This window comes from Cavia porcellus, unplaced genomic scaffold (genome assembly GCF_034190915.1).
Source record: "Cavia porcellus strain 051 isolate PalLab524CR breed Dunkin Hartley unplaced genomic scaffold, mCavPor4.1 scaffold_26, whole genome shotgun sequence".
Taxonomy (NCBI): Eukaryota; Metazoa; Chordata; class Mammalia; order Rodentia; family Caviidae; genus Cavia; species Cavia porcellus.
This window is the reverse complement of record NW_026947509.1, coordinates 39,715,391-39,732,979: the sequence shown is the minus strand read 5'-3', so window position 1 is coordinate 39,732,979 and position 17,589 is coordinate 39,715,391. Positions and strand designations below refer to the sequence as shown.

General features: G+C 37.0%; 1 protein-coding gene across 16 annotated transcripts in view; it reads right to left on the bottom strand.

Annotated features, from left to right (window-relative positions):
* Positions 1-17,589, bottom strand: part of Dock10 (dedicator of cytokinesis 10) — a 266,509-nt gene that overhangs the window by 114,937 nt on the left and 133,983 nt on the right. For all 16 annotated transcript variants that reach the window (XR_010043486.1, XM_063237241.1, XM_063237245.1 and 13 more), the window contains exons 4-5: positions 12,357-12,439; positions 249-321 (exon numbers count right to left, since the gene is read on the bottom strand). Coding sequence is in view for 15 of the 16 variants with exons in the window: in XM_063237241.1 (XP_063093311.1) it covers positions 249-321; positions 12,357-12,439 (156 nt within the window). In the remaining variant the exon portion in view is untranslated. The remainder of the gene's footprint in view (positions 1-248; positions 322-12,356; positions 12,440-17,589) is intronic.

Here is a 17,589-nt window from a genome sequence, read left to right as displayed (position 1 = left end):
TCCAAATCCCACATCTCCGCATCCCACATCTCGTACACTGTCGTTAAAGAGGAGATTCCTTTTCCTCTCTTAGACTCTCTGCAATACTCATATTCCAGGTCAAAACTAATGTGGTTCACTTTGTCTAGCAGCTCCATCACCAAAGCTTCTGCTGCTCATAGCAAACTGGCCAGAATGTGCAAACGCCAGTAAAAAACAAGAACTAATTACCACCAGGTTAAATGTTTCACCTGTAACCGAGCACTTACTTCATCCTTGTCGGCATCTTCGTGGTCAACTTCAAAGGAATGGGAGGGAAGTTTCTCTGGTTTGTATTCTGCTCTGATATTTAAAAAGAAAAAGAGTCTGGTTTATCATCTGACACATTACTTTCATTTTCAACTGTTTCCAAGGTAACAGCGATGATGCAAGCATTCTTAAGTGAGAAAACAGTTTTTAGTATATAATGTTTATGTTCCTTGTGTGGAGTTGGCTCATGTATATGACACAACTGTGTAAAAACTGTGAGGGTTCCATTTTGTTTGAAAGTACATATATATATATATTTTCCTGAATGTTTAAAGGTAAAAAAATTACAGTAAAAGACACATTGTCATTTATCCCTTCAAAATATTTCCCCTCACTTTCATCACACTTATCTCATTGGTCTTGGCATTTTCTGAAGCAGTTTTGGAGTGTTTTTGCATGAGTACGTTTAATTTTGTGGTGCTGCTGCTTTGATGTATTGCCAATTCAAAGCATTCACCTTTGGTGATCATTTTGACTTTGGGGACGAGCCAGAAGTCACACACTGTCAGATCTGGTTGATTAGGTAAATGAGGATTCACCACAGTGCTTTTGCAAGACTGCCTTTCTGCAGATGGCACTTGGTAGCAGCATTTACTATATTTGCTACCATGTCTCATAAAGATACTTATGAAAGAAGACTCCCAGAACTGCTTTAGAAAGTGGCAGTGGGAAAGTAAAAAGGATAAAAATGTGATACATGTATGTACCAATTTATTATTATGATTCTTTGTGTATCACAGACATATTATAATTTAAAATGTAGCATAAAGAATGGAATAAGTGTGCATGGAGCAAGGGATAGCATTCTAAGGATTGGGGGTTCATGGCATGTGTCTTTGACTGTAATAATAATAATAATAATAATATAAAAAGTTCAACATTCACCACAGCTTTTCTCATATGTCTCATATACGCTACAGGATGGCCCTCTAACGAGGCTCACTTTGGAAGAACTCTGCTTGGAGAGCAGCCTGTGCTGTGCTCTGCAGCTCTTCCACCTGCAGCCTCCTCAGAGGCCACTCAAAGGGGACTAATGACAGGTGTGCTCACTTTGTGCTTCCCCTAACAGCACAGGAGCGTGTTTCAGACACAGTGTCACCGACCAGCCCACAGGAAGGGTTAGATGGAAACCAGGCAATGCTGCCCCTGGCTCAGGCCTTTCCTGAGATCCAGCTCTTTGTCATCTTACAGCATCTAATCCTACATGCAGAAACTCAGAGAACATATGCATGTTTGTGTTTTCTTTCCTTTCCTTTTTTTTCTCATTTTCAGTATGTAAGCCTTCCTATTAAGTTATATCTTCTTAGATTAAAATCCTTCCAAACAAAGATCAATAATATTGCTGGATTTCACATCATAACACTCCGGGATCAGGAGTGGGTACTGCAGGGCCACTTTCTTTCCTTCAATGTTTTTGTTCATTTCATCATGTGTCATCAGATCAGTTCTCATAAACTGTTTATAGGTTTTACATAAGCATGAGTCTTAAAATGTATTTCTATCCTTAGGAAGGGAGAAACATAACAAATTAAGATATGGATAAATGTGTACATGTCCAAGTGTATAGGATTGATAGCCATAATACTTAGTTTTTGTTGGACAGTTGAACAGTACTCTTTGCAGTCTCCCTCGCTGAAATCCCATTTATATGTTCTACTTGTGTACCTTAAACAACTATTTATAGGGGGACAATATGTATACATCAGCTAGTGATTTATTACTATTTCTTTTCTTTGAAAGTATGCACTATTTCTGCCCATTTTCTATTTTGTTTGGTTTTTCTTTAAATAAAATTTTAAAAAAGTTGTATCTTCAGCATTTATTTTTTATTTCTTTTTCTTTTTTTCAGACAGCATCTCTCTGTGGCCAAGTTACCAAATCTGGACTCAAATTTGGGGTCCTTTGGGCCCTGTCTCCCAGCTGCAGTTACAGACATGCACCACCATACTCATCTGTTTGTATTTTCTTTAAGATTATTGTGCAGAAACAACCTCTGACTGTAACTACTGGGGAAAAAAAAAGAAGAAGCATACTTGATATTCTTATCACAAAATTTGTTTTGTTTTTTTTTTGGGGGGGGGTTTGGTATTGGGGATTGAACTCATGACCTAGCACCTGACAGGTGCTTATGCCACTGAGTTATATCCCTGGCCCTGCAAATTATTTCTTAAATTGATGATAAATCCAGAAAAAGAAGAAAAATAATCTGTAACTCTTAGTATGCATACATGTAATTAATATGCATACACACACAGTGATAACTAATGTGCTGAAAATACTCTTTTATTCTCCGTTTGAAAGACAAAAAAATGTCTAATCTCAGTTTACAGCAGAAGTTAGCACAAGCAAAGAAAATGGTCCTCACTGTTAAACTAAGCAAAATCTGAGATAGGGAGCATTTTGTCTGTTCCCAATAAGAGGTTTTTAAATTTATGGTAAATATACGTAACATAATACAGTTCGGTAGCATTAAGGACATTCACAGTGTTGTGCAAACACTGCTATCATGTCCAGACTCTTTCCCATCATCTCACTAAAATACTGTACTCATAAAAAACAATAATAATACCCCAGTTACTTCTGTTCTACTTTCTGTATCTTAATATTCTAAGGAACTGCACAAGATTTGTCTTTCTGTGTCTGCTTTAGTCGATTATCATAATGTCTTCAGGGTACATCCATTGTGTATGGCGTATCAAGACCCGACTCCTTTTAAATCCTGAATAATATTCCATTGTAATCTGATAAGACTATGTACCCTAAACTCATTTCCATGAAGGTATCCTGAGCTCTGCAGTATCAGGGATCTCTTCTTATAGACTATCACTGTTCATCATGCTCACCTGATCCTGTTACTTATGCATATGTCTTAGCCCTTATTAGACTTTATATTTCTTAAAGCCAGGAGCTTTAATGAATTCCCATTCATATCTCATTCAGCTTTTTCCTTTCCTTTTGCTGTAGATTCTCAATATGTATTGATGATTAGATCAATAATAGGGTAAGGTGATCAAGAATATCACAGAAGTAAAGTAATAGAAAATGCTCTAATTTCAGTGACTTTGATAGGCATTTTGATAATTATCTTTTTAGTTGTGCAACATATTTTTGCTGATCAAAATCTTAAGAGGTACATCTAATGTATGGCTTGGGATTTTAAAAAGTGTTTTTATTAAAACATGATTTTCATGATTTTCTCTTATTCCAATTATGAGATGTATTTGTTACCCAAACCAGTAACGAAGAATAATAATATTGCTCTGAGAAACTCATTATTTGAGATTGCATTATTATTTAGGTTAAGCATTATATCTGAAGTCATGCATTAATCCTAGCTTCAGTTTTCCTCTCTAACTCTCTCTCCCCATAATATCACTTTTCTCATCCAGGAGAGATTTACATGCCGAAAGAAGTTTAAACATGTGCATACTTATAAGTTTTATACTGAACTCTACACATTAGGAACTCTACAATTACTTTTTAGCAAATTACATATGTGAGGAGTAAGATGTGTGTATAATGTTAGACCTCTACAATATTATCATTTGACAGAGATAAAAATTATTCCTAACGATTCTTTGTATAAACAGAGGAAGATATGAGATTAGAAGACTTTTCTCTGAAACAACCTCTACATTAGAGATGATAAGCTCAAATCATTTCTAATAAACATGCTAAATGAAACTGAAGCTATTTTTGTCCAAGAATTCTGAGGTATCATAGTTAAAGTTTTTTTTCTGGTAGAGTCTTACATTCGCAAGCTTTTCTGTGATCCCTGTAATCAATATTAACTTTTTCTGCTCCTTTAGTTAGCATCAACTGTATGTGAAGACAGGGCAAGGAGAGACTCCACAATATTATTTTAGGATCATGGGCAAATTCTTCCTACTCCGTCAAAAATATTTCTCATCTTTTAATACAATCTGTCACTCCTTAAAGAAAAAGCAGCCTCTTTTATCTTGCCATTTGATTGACAAAATAAAGCCCTTAAATGCAACCTTTCCCTCTCTACCTCCCATGAGATATAACATGTCCCTGAGATCAGGGGCAGGTTCAAACGGGTGGTTCTGCAATTACTTGAAACAGTTTCTCTGAATAAAACATCAGTGTCCTAGGATTTTACAAAATGATGACACAGCAGTAAAGGGAGAATGGAGACACCACAACGGAAAGGTAAAGAATAAGTGGGGAAAATTCAGAAAGAGGTGGCAAGGGTGAACAGGGAATGTCAACTCTAGGTTTTATGCCATTTTCATTAAACTTTCTGATACCATTTATTTCTGAACTTCTTTTTAGTTCTTCTTTTGCCAGCATGGCATATCCTTTCTTCTCTTATAAAACCACATTTTTGTAGGCAAGTATTTCTGATAACTACGGATCACAATATTGATAAGTGTTTTCTACCTAACTTTTGTTACTTTGATTTCCATAGTACAACCAGAAAAAAAAAAAAAAAAAAGAACAGCATTTAAACCAGGAAAAATACAATGATAGAAAAGTAAGGGAACAAAATAACAGTTTTTTCCATAATTTCAATGGGTAAGGCTAAATACTTGTATTAATTAGATTGCTAGTCCTGAGACAAAATATCTGACATCCGCAATTTAAAGAAGAGCTTAATTTTGCCTCATGAGTTCAGTGGGTTCAGCCCACAATTGGCTGGCTTCAAGGTAAAATGGACATGGCAGAGGAAAGCTGCTCATGGCAGCCAGGAAACCGAAAGAAGAGTCGGGGACATGAACATCCTCTTCTCCATCACACCCTTAGTGACCCATCTTTTCTGACCTGGCCCCACCTCCTAAGAATGCATTTGGATATGAAGTCAAAAGCAGATTAATCCAATAATGAGTATAGTGTGCCCATGATCTAATCACATTCTAAAAGGTTCACTTCTGAACACATGGGGCTTTTGGGGGACACTTTGGATCTAAACCGTAACCATGTTCATGAGTGTTTTTCATAACATGTGTCACTTATGAAGTAGAAATAATGGCTGAAGTTTCTCAAAAGCTTATGCATTTGAAGTGATTTATAAACAACTTAGTTCAAAACACTAAAAGAATGTTCATCAACAGAGAACAGCTAAACTGCAATACATTCACAGAAAGAAGAGTTACTAAGGAAATGAATTACTGATACATAAAACAAAATGGATTTCACTCAAAAGACTATGCTCAGTAAAAGAAACTAGAAACACAAGAATGTACATGGTATGATTCTCATATTGTAAATATCTCAGAGCAATGGTTGTCTCTGAGGAAAGAAGGAACTTGAGTTGAGGAATGAGCAGAAAGGGGTAGCGATGAACCCTTTGGCAGTGACAATAATGTTCTGAATGGAAAAAGAGGTTTAGAGTTGGACAGGTGACCTCACGGTCAAAGTTATCAAATAGTTCTCTTACAACTTGTGTATTTCTTTTATGTAAAATTTACTATAGAAATACACACACAATAAATTGCAAACCTATCTCTCTCTAACAACATGCACCTTGAAGGGTTTAAAGAGGCAGTGTACTGATATTTTAAATTCACTTTGAAATGACCAAGAACAAGGTGAGATTAACATATGGTTAGAGAGATGGAGGGATGTATGGACAGGTAATGAGGCAAAATAAAATAGAGTATATATAAAGTTTATAAAAGGCATTTTAAATATTGAATAGAGGAAGAGTTTATTGTACACAAATATTTCAAATTTTTCTTATTTGTAAATTTGCAAACATTTTTAAGGAATTATAAAAAAATTACCAAAAATGACATTTTTTCTGAACTGTTTTTTTTAAACATGCTAAGGATAATCAAAACTTCCTACAAATGCTGAAAAGATTTTCAAGTTTCCAAAATGTTATATTTCATATTTATTTGTTTTATTTCATATTTTAGTTACTTGGTGTTATGCTACTGTTTAACTTACAGCTGCACACTCTTTTGATACAATGAAATTTTCTTTCAACATCTCACTGGAGCTCACATTAAATATTATATTTCCAAAGTAACTTAGAAGATAAAAGAGAAACATAACACCAACGAGGTTCTGAGTAGGGATTAAACTGGAGCATCCAGAAGCACAGTGTTGTTGAGCGTGGGGGCTGACAGAGAAGTCAGGACTGATGTCAAACATGGGAGTGATGTCAACAATGCCTTGAAAAGCTCTTAAATGGGAGTGCCAAAGAGTGTGTTTATCACTGCTGAAGCTAGAAGACTACTGAGTATTCTTCAGTCCCATGTCCAGTGAGCACCAGAGCTCAACTGTCCTGCCTTAAAAGAGCAATCACTATATGTAGCCCAGTTGATGCTCATGGGGCTGCAACATGATAATTTCTCCCTCTTAAAAATCATATTCATAAATGAAATTCAACACAATATTATAAACATACACCATGATCAAGTTGGTTTCATTCCATGGGTACAAGGCTGGTCTATCCTATGCAAATCAAGAAATTTAATTTACCTCCAAACATAAAACTAAGGAGAAAAATCATATAATCATCTCAATAGCTACAGAAAAATCCTTAGATGAAATTCAATATTCAACATTCTATTATGATATATGCTACAACCCCAAGTAAACCAGATACAGAAGGATCAGATTTCAAAATATAACGAACTATATGACAAACACATAGGCAATGCATATCAGATTGAAAGGGGAAAATCTGAAATTATTTCCTCTGCAAGTGTGAATGAGACAAGGGTATTCCACTTTCACCACTCTTTTTTAATGATGTACTGGTGTTTTAAATGGAACAATCAGGCAAAGGAAAGAAATAAAAGGGATACAAATAGGAAGGAAAGGACTCAAATTAACCCTGTTTGCAGATGGTATGAGTCTCTGCAGAACTTTAGAGAATCATCAGAAGTCTCTGAGAACTGGTAAACAAATTCAGCAAAGATGAAGGATTCAAAATCAACATAAAGAAATTGGTAGCTTTCCTATACACCAATAATGCATTCACTGAAAAAGAACTCAGTAAAACAATCCCTTTCATAGTGATCTCAGAAAGACATACAGAATACCCTGGAATAAACCTTACCGAGGAGGCAGAAGACTGCTACAAAGAAATTCATAAGATACTGAAAAAAGAAATTGAAGATGGAAAGACTTCCCATGTTCACTGATTGTAAGAATTAATATTGTTAAAATGGTCATACTGCTGAAATCCATCTACAGGTTCAATCCCCACCAAAATAACATTTTTGATCTTTACAGAACTAGAAAAAAATTCTGAAATCCACATGAAAGCACCAAAGACTCCAAATAGTCAAAACTACTCTGAAAAAAGGGCCATGTTGAAAACATTACTATATTTGATTTCAAAATGTAGTATAGAGCCATTGTAACAACAACAACAACCAGCAAGGTTTTGGTGTAAAAATAGATACTACACCCATGAAATAAGTTAGAAAAACTGGAAATAAACCTATGCACCTACAGTTATCTGATTCTTGACAATGGCACCAAAAACATAAAAAGAGCCTCTTTAACAAATGATCTTTAACAAATGATGCTGGGGAAACTGGATATCTACATGTATAAGACTGAAAGTAGATCTCCACCTATCATCTTGTACAAAAAATCAACTTAAAATGGATTAAAGATTTTAATATATATACGACACAAACATTGAAACTGTTAGAGGAAGACATAAGGGAAACACATCAAAATATAAACATTGGGAATCTCTTCCTGAACAGGATTCCAATTATTCAGGAGATAATAGAACAAAGGCATTAACATTGGGATCACACAAAGGTAAAAAGCTTCTTACAGGAAAAGGAACAACTGAGTAACAGACAATGTACAGAATGGGAGAAAATCTTTGCCAGATATTTTTCTGACAGTAAATTAATATCTAGGATATATAAAGAATTTAAAAATTTAACACTAAAGAATAATCTGATCAATTAATGTGCATATGCACTTGTCTTAAGTTACTTTTTACTTGTTGTTGAGACAAAATATCTGATGCCCAAAATTAGGAAAGGAAAAGTTTATTTCTTACAGTTTGTGGAGGTTTCAGTTCATACTCATTGGGTTCCAAGGCAGCGTGGCATGACAGGGCTGCCATTCATGACCATAGCAAACACCAGGGTGCAAACCGACAAGAGAGAGAGACATACCGCTCCCCACCATACATCGCATCCTGGCTCCACCCTAGGTGGGTGAAACACTCACACCACCAATCCAAGCGCTAGAAAATGAACCAATCACAAATGCTAGATTTGGTCTGGTCCATAATTGCCTGAGGCTTGGGAGCCATTGACATAAACCGTGAAAGCACTGAACATCTACTTTTGATAGAAGAAATAAGAATGGCCAATCACCATATGAAAAAATTTCCAATGTCTTTAGTCAGGAGGAGAATGCAAGCCAAAACACATTGAGCTGCCATCTCACAGTGGTCAGAACTGCTATCATGAATGATGCAAAAAGAATAAATAGTTGGTAAGGATATGAGGGTAACAGAACACTTACACACTTAGTGTAATATAAATGACCACAGGTGCTCTAGAAAGACCCCGTGGAAGTGAACGTGGGAGCAGAAGAGAATCAAGAGAAAAGAAATCAGGAGGCTGCGGGAAGATAACATGGTGGGATATAGTTAAGGTACGTTGCGTGCATGTATGAAAATGTCAAATGAAAGCCTGCTATTCTGTATAATTCATATGCACTAATAGGAAAGATCATACAAAGAGCAACACCTGTGATTATTCACTTTAAATCCTCCCCTCCCCTCAAGAATACTGTGTAATCTCTAAGAGTCTTTGGGATCTCAAGACAAAGGGCTGGTGAGAGACACTACTTTCTCATCTGGAACTCAATGTATCTCATCAGTTACTAGCTATCAGATCAATCTTCCTCGATAAAACAGGGATCAGTTCTTACTTCACAGGGTTACAGACACTAAATGATAATGTATACATGGCATCTGGCACTTTCTGATTCTCAGCAGTCAATAAACATAAATATACTTTTATTTTTAAAATTTCTGTTCTAATTCAGCCCAACTAAACTGTTAATACTTTGAATAAAAATTATACCAACAGGGAATTTTGTTCTTTATATCTTTTTTTAAAATCATCAATAGTGAAAAATTCTAATATATCACATATCTTTGTATTTTACCAGTGGATTAATGAAATCAGTGGTATCATAAATTTTTATGCTGCTTTGAGCTATGAGAACTCTAAGATTAGTGTTGGCCTTTATTCCTAATATATAAAAACTTATGTTTCATATTCCACCTAGAAATAATATCTCTCCAGTATGAAAATAGATTTACAAAACACATTTTACAAAAAATGGGGCTCTTACGAGTTAAAATAATACATTTTAAAGGATACATGTCGCCTTTTTTTCACTTTTTCATAATTTCAAATTTTATTTTGTAGTCTTAGCAACCCATAAAAGAAAATGATCCATTTTAATAAGTAGCAGACATGAGAATTTTTCTAATCCAAAATGATTTCTTCTAATAACCTTAGAAGACCCAAGTAGATTAATCTGTTTCTTATATTGGTCTAACTTGTGCAATCTGTAAGAGAAGGGCTTAGCTCTGTAAAGTCATAAAAAGAATTCTGCCATTCAATTTTACAGTCTTATTATCCTAGACTGGATATATGCTACAGAGTCACCTTCTAGAACTTCTTATTTTCATTTTGAGTATATGGAGTTTATTATAGTTTATTACTCTGTGGCAGTCTTAATCTTCCCCTTTTTGGTATCAAGTTCCTCTTCCTTTGTTAAAGTAAGGGAAATTCTCAAAATTTTGGATCCTGTCTCATTTTTTCTCATGAGATGACTCTATCCATGCTCTATGAGACTCCCAATTCTGCAATAATGTTTGAAAACTGTCCTTAGTGGGCATGTTTTCTTCATCAATTTAACAGAGCAAAAATATTGTATGAATTATTTTATTTTTTCCCTTTATGAGTATAAGAAAAGATAAACAGTGTTGGAGAGTAAAACTCCTGCAAAACTAGATATACTGAAGATATCTTTTATTCAATCTTGTACTCAACGAGAGAAAATCACTGCTATCTGTGCCATCTCTCTTGTCCACAGGCAGGGACACAATTTCCAAACTGTTACCACTTCTCAGAATTATTCTCAGAAAGGGGAAGTCTTGGTGTTTTTAAAAAAAAAAAAAAAAAGCTTTGCTTTTCACTGGTATCCACCAAACTCTGTGACTAACATCCCAGACATTTTGATAATAACCATGCAGTTCCAGGGTGTAGTAGCACCCCTCATCATGGAGTTATAAGAGGTCACCAATGAGGAATGACATGAGTTGTCAGTTACTTTTCTGTCGTTGCTGGGGCGGAATACTCAATGCCCAAAATTAAGGAAGGAAAGATTTACTGTGGAGGTTTCAGTCCATAATCAGCTGGCTCCAAGGCAAGGTGGCATGGCACAGGGCAACAGTTCATCTGCTGGAAGACAGCAAAAGCAGCCAGAGCCAAAGGAGGGGCAGAACATGGCCTCTCTCCTCTCTTGTACTGTAAGCAGCTACCAACTCCCAAGTTTGGGTATAGCATTCACATCCCCTCTGTGCCTTCCTCTTGCACAGGACGAGGATGTTTACAAAGTGATGACGCTGGCCCCCTCCAGAGTCCCTTAGCTAAACTTCTAAATTTTTCAAGATGATACAATGCATTAACCATAACATGAGTCTAAAAGAATGTTTAGAAATTTGTTATACGTGCAGTGCTTTGGAAAAAAAAAAAAGAGATACTATTTTAGAGTAACATTGGTTCTTACTTTGTACTAAGCCAACTCCAAAGAATTGTCCTGCTTTTCTTTTTCTTCTACTGTTACCCCTGCAATTTATTCTCCACAAAGCAGGTAAAGCCATTTTTTAAAAAGAGGTAAATCAGATCGTGTCTTTCCTCTGTTGAAGTTTTCCAAGGCTTCTTGTTTCAGTGAGAATTCATAATATCTAAGTTCCTCTCCAGGACCAAGGTCACCGGCCTAATGGTCCATTGGTTCATTTCACCATACTCCTGCCATAGAGTGCCATCTTTAAGAATCATTCTGTAATTTTCTTCAAATTCTGCATTAAAACCTAAAAGCAGCAATTCAAAGCAGATGAATCTGAAAAAAGTAACTAGAAGCACTGAAACTATTGTAAGGTAGAACATGTTTTATACCATGGGGCCATCCAAAACTTAGAAGTGATGTGTTTCATGTTGATATTTCACTTGAGCAATGTGTTAATAAGATTCTTAGTTTTTCTTTTCTAGATTATTTGCATCATATTAGTTTTAAGAACCTGTGAATTGGAAGATAGTAGTTTGAGACAGTTCTTTATATTTGAGCAATTATAATTCTATTCAAGAACACTGTATTTTAAAATTTGATAATCACTAGTTACCTGATAAATAATTATTGTCCATCTACTAAGAGCCAGGAATTCTCCCAAGCCTGCACGTATTTCTGCAGGGAATAGTCTTTGCCATTTGGGAAATTCTACTTAAGTAGAAAGCACAGGCCTTAAATAAATTCCTACCATTGTTCAGGTGAACAGATTAGCCTTTGTGTAAAGGTGATACTTAAGGGGAAACAATAAAGTCACCCTCCTAAAGGATTTAAGTTCCCCAAAGTTAGCAGAAAAATTAGGCATTTGATTTCATTTTTTTTATGTTTTCAGGTGTATGGCAATTCTGCGGAATTTATTTTCATGACTTTTAATAGCCCAGAATGCAAACACATCAGTAAGTGGCAAGCACGAATACCATTAAAAATATTGTCAGCAACACTCTTAACATATAGGGTTATTCTAATCCTTTTCCATTTGCTATCGAAAAGACAGCCCACAAAAGAATAATATAGTGATAAACAAACCTTAAGACTTCTTTAAGTAGTTGAATCAGAGAATACTTGAATCTCATTCTAAACTTTGAACACATCAACCATACGTTTTTGAACAAAACATTCTATCTTGGCTTACTTTTACATTTTGCAAAATGTACTTTGGTTATACTTATAAACAATGTCAACTCTTGAGCAAAGAACATAAATATGATATTTATACAAAAACCAAAGGAATACTTATAAGAAGTTCTTACCGGGGTAACTGTCGAATGTCTCCAGAATATTGTTCATATTTGTAGTTTACCACATGCCACTGGGAACTATAAAATTTACAAGCCTGAAAGAAAAATAAAGGACAATTATAAAAAACATTATTAAAAAGTCAGCTGTCCTGGCAAAAAGTACTGTAAATATAGTTCTCATAATCCCTACAGACTTGTTAAGGTCAGTGATTTTAAAGTAGATAAAAGGCTTGCCCTTAATAATCATATAATATTTTTCCATGAAATAGAAATCTAACTTCTCATGAAGGAAGAACCACTAAATATATTTATTCTATTTTGCTCCATAAGAACTGAATCACTCAATGGATCCTACCGACTATGTTGCTAAGCTCAAGAATCAACATTCTTCAGTTTTCCTTGGCGTTCCCTTTCATTATCTGACAGCCCATACTAATGAAGCATGTTATTATTTGTACATGGGCCTCCTGTTGTAATTTTACCCCATTCTTGTTTCAGCAACCAATCTTTTTCATTCTTATATCTTCAGCCCAAAACTAATTTTTTAGTTGTATTTCATAACTTCTAAGGTACACCCCTCTCCTTAATTATTTGTAGATCTTATAAACAGACTTAAACAAAAGATAATTAAAAGCTGTTTTAAAATAAAAATTAATAACACAAAATAGCTATCACAGAGTAGTACATTGTTGTAGTCAGGGGTTGGGAGAACAATTAGAATCAGGACACAGAATTTATAATATTATTTATGATGGTCACCCAGAGTAAAACACAAGAAAGTACAGGAAATTTGTCCACAACACTAAAGGCTCAGAATATTCAGCCAAGAGCCTAGATCTCACAGCAATGTCCTGTATGAATCTAGATGAAAACCCTCCAGCTCATGACAATGTTTCCTATGAGCCCAACTGGAGGTCTGGAGCTCACAAAAAGGACTCACACCAGTCTGTCTTACCAATTCGTGCTGGGAAGGCCTGAAAGTCAGCAGTGGAAGCTAGAAAGTCTATTCCAGTGGGGTGAAGGAGCTGTGCTGATAGGTTGAGGGTTCTATGCTGAAGCCAAGAAGTCATGCTCATCATAAAGACCGCAGCTGTTCTGAAAAGCACCACAGCCATCCTCAGCTGGGACATGGAGGTCCCAAGTGCCTCCGACATTAAGAATAGTGAAGTACATGCCAGAAAGCCAGTGTGATGTGTTTGTCATGGAGATTAAATGGCACACGTCTCCCTCTCCAAAGCCAGGAAGTGATGCTTGATGTAAGGACCAGAGCTCTCCCAAAGTGAACCACAGCCACTCTCACCAGCAAGGTCCCAGGCTTCTTCGATGACAATGGTCAAACTCACACTGGGGAAACTAGTCATGACGAGCTCCTCCAGGAGAACCAATGGCTCAAACAGCAACATGTAGGAGAAACTCGCAATGCTACACTTGTCTTCTCCATATCTCTATTTATGCTGGCAACTTTCCTCAGGTGGAACATCTACGCTCAGCACGGAGCTGATTTAATTCAGCTGGTGTTAAGCTGACTGTCAGTTTTCAATCCATAACAACATTATGGTGACTTTATTATATTTATTGATGGCAAATATTTTCTGAACACATGTTACTTTAATGAGCATGGATTCACAATCAGAAGTTCACTAGATGGCTTCTAACATCCTTTTCAATTGTAAAATTACACGATTTTGGGGATTGATTAGCATTACCATCCTGTAAATTAGTACAGTTAGAAGACCTGATCCTCTTGCACAAGAGTACAGTATGAAGAGCACTAAACTTATTGCACTGTGAAGAAGAAAGTCCTGTGGTTGTTACTGGAACCACAGAGGCACAGACAAAGCACTGAGCTGCTGCAACCCAGTAACCATGCACACTGCCTTTGGAGAATCAGTGGCCAGAAGGAGTGGCCAGTTGGGCAACACAGACTGGTGGGAGAAGAATGCAGGGCTCCAGGCCTGTGGCTCCAGATGTGGAGAAGGCAGGCAGTGAGGGGTGCTTGACTGTGCTGTGTTTTCCTGGCCTTGCATTCAATCAGCACCAAAGCTTTATTTGTTCAAGAAGTGCCCACATATAAACTGGGACTCCGGACAAAACAACAAGTGAATGTGGAACAAAACGGGTAGGAGGAGGGCAGCAGGAGCGCGGGACAAATGGAGGCTTTAAAAACAAATTGAGCTTATAAAAGTTGAGATCAGAATGATGGTTACTAGAGGTTGGGAGGAGGAGAGGAAAAGGAGGGATGTGGCGAGGTTTGATCAGTGGGTACTGTTACAGCACGACAGGAGTGAAAAGTTGTGGTGTGTGATTGCACACGAGGGTGACTGTACCAAATTCTGTACTAATGAAGAGACCAAGAAAGCTCGTTCTATCTGCTGCTTCCCCTCCCCTTCTCCCTTCAAATCCAACTAGGTTAAGTTTTAACTTCCTAAAGGCCATTTACAAGAAGAAGGGGGGGATGAAAGGGTTAACTCCCTAACTCCCCAGAGCTATCAGAGCTGAGCAGAAAGGAATGCCTAACTCCCCAGAGCTATTAGAACCCAGCAAAAAAGAATGCACCTGCAAGGTTGTTCTGTCTCAACGAGATAAGTAAGACAAGTAACTGTTCTGTTCTGGGCACATAGTGACTGGGCTAGGACCCTCAGTCTCCATGGTTACTCAACCCCAAACCCCTCCAATCAACTTCTGCCAAGTCCTATGCTGCTCAAAATTAACCAATGCAATCTGCTTCTGTAAACTTGCTTGCCTCCCCCTTGCGTCCTTAAAAACCCTGCACAATTCCCCCTCGGGGCCCTCCGCACTTGTTTGCCTGAGGGACCCCATGCGCATGGAAATAAACTTTTTACTTCTCACTACGAGCTGAGTCCTTGGGGTCTTCTTCCCTGCGACGCCGGTTCTTACACTAATAGATATTTCAAAATATTAGAGACAAGATTTTCATGATTCATGGTAAATGCTGGAGAAGGTAGATGGTTTACCCTGACTTAAACATTGTACAATGTTAAGTATATATTGTATATGAGTGCTGAAACTTTGGTTTACCCTATAAATACATACAGTGTTCGTGTTTATATGTATCTCTTCTACGAAAGAAACAAATGGAAAAGCAACACCAAAGAACTCCACTTCCCCTCAGAAACAGAAGCAACATCAACAACAATGACAATGACAACAGCTGCCAAGCAGATGAATGTAGAGGAGTAAAAGCAAATTCAGGGGAGCGGCACAGGACAGAGTGCATGGAGACTGTGAACAACACAGCACAGGGAGCTAAAATTAAATGTTTTAATTTGCTAGGTCCTGAACAAATTCTGCAAAGCAACAGACTTATTAGGCTCCCTGGCAAAAATGTTTTATCCTCATTTTTGACAAAGATGTCAAGGATTCTGGCAGGGAACATAAAGCCCACAGCATCCCAAACTAGAATTCCCATTATTCTAGGTCCCTCACACCTTGCCCCCACCCAGTTTTCTTTCTCTACCTTGCAGTCATTTTCAAATGAAAGAGAATGCATTTTAAAATAGAAAACTAACGAGTAAAACCCACTGTCTTTTCATTCTTGGTACATAGCTTTATGTGGTTCTCCTCTAAGTACACATTTGCATATGAATACTGCTTTTTACATTCATTTAGCATAGTCTAGAAAGCTTTCCATTTGCTTTATAAATTTTACTTTCAATACATAGAATAAAATATTCCATCCCAATTTACTGACCTGGTGGTCATCTAGTATTGAAGATCATTGATTATTTTATTTAACAACCATTCCTGAGGTTTTACTATGTACTCAGTTGTTCTAGGTGATGGAAATATAGCAGTAAAGAAATGAAAAACATGCCTTCTTCAATTTATATCATGATAAAGCCAATAAATTTAAAAGTATATAAATTGTGTCATACAGGCCAAAAAGCAGTGTCAGGGAAAAATAAACCAGGAGCAGGGTGGCTAACTGGGGCAAAAGAGATTATTTAAATAGAATTTTTAGGCACAGAAAAGATGCTACCTGAACAAAGACAGAGGAGAGGACAGTGGCTCATTCTAGGGCAACTTCAAATTTTGTGCCTTTGTAGAAAAACAATGCCTGAGTACATGTATATGGCCATCAAAATATCACCATTTCAATAATTTTCTGAGGGTGGGTAGAGTACTTACAGTAGTTTAAAGATCCTTTTATAAAAATTGCCAAATCACTGTACATTATTTTTCATTTAGAATGCACTGGAGGATGTATCCTTGAATGCATTGACTCCTCCTATGATCCTGGGCAAAGCATTCTGTTTATTTGCATCTCAGATGCAACTATTGAGCATTTAGAATACAGAACTGGGTTGGAAACTTCTGCCACATAATTCGTACCTGTGAAAACTACTGGTCTGGAGGTGTTATTAAGATATAGAGGCTTTGATTTAGGATTCACTTGTATTTCTTGCTGTAGATAGTGTATCTGTCTAATCATGATAAATATCATACTCTTGTGCCCATTTTCCACAATCTTAACCAAATCTAAGATGTCTTGGTTTTCAAATTCCTTGATCAAATATGAGCATAGCTGTGGAGGATGAAGAGTTACTTTGAGGCTCTGGCCCCCTCGTGACCTGCAATAAACAATAGCCCCCTGGTATGCAGGACAGAGACGGGACGGGAAGGCCCTCGACCCCAGTGAGGGAACATGTTCCCCCCTCTGAGCCCATACTGTACTTGGCTTTGTTTGCAGAGTCATGAGGAGGTGGCCGACCTTCAGGTGGCTAGAAAGAACAAACATAATTAAAAGCATTCTTGGGCTAATGGGATACCTCCTGGGTTAGTGTGGCTAAAAGAACTGTTTTTGTTTGTTTAACTTAGAGAGAAACATTGTAGTTGGTCACAAATCTTGTTACAAAGAATGCTTTTTCAAGATAATTGCCTGTGCTCTGTGAGTTGACCTGGTTTACTATATAAGAGCCCTGAAATAAAGACTTGATGTGCAGTTGCAATTGCTGTTTCTCTCTGCTGCTTCTTTTCTTTGTGCTGCACCCGCCCCCCCCGCCCCCCCCCCGCCCCCCGTGTCCCGACTTGGTGTGTGTGTGCCTCTTCCCGGGGTTCAGAGTGCACTAGACACTCGCAACACATAGCATTTTCTTGTATTGGTAATAAACTACTGCCATTAATTAGTTAGGACATTTAAACTCAGTAGTTCAGTACCTTTATATTTCTTCATCTGTCTGAGTAATACAAACTTCATCAGGATCCAAATACACTCATCCCTGTA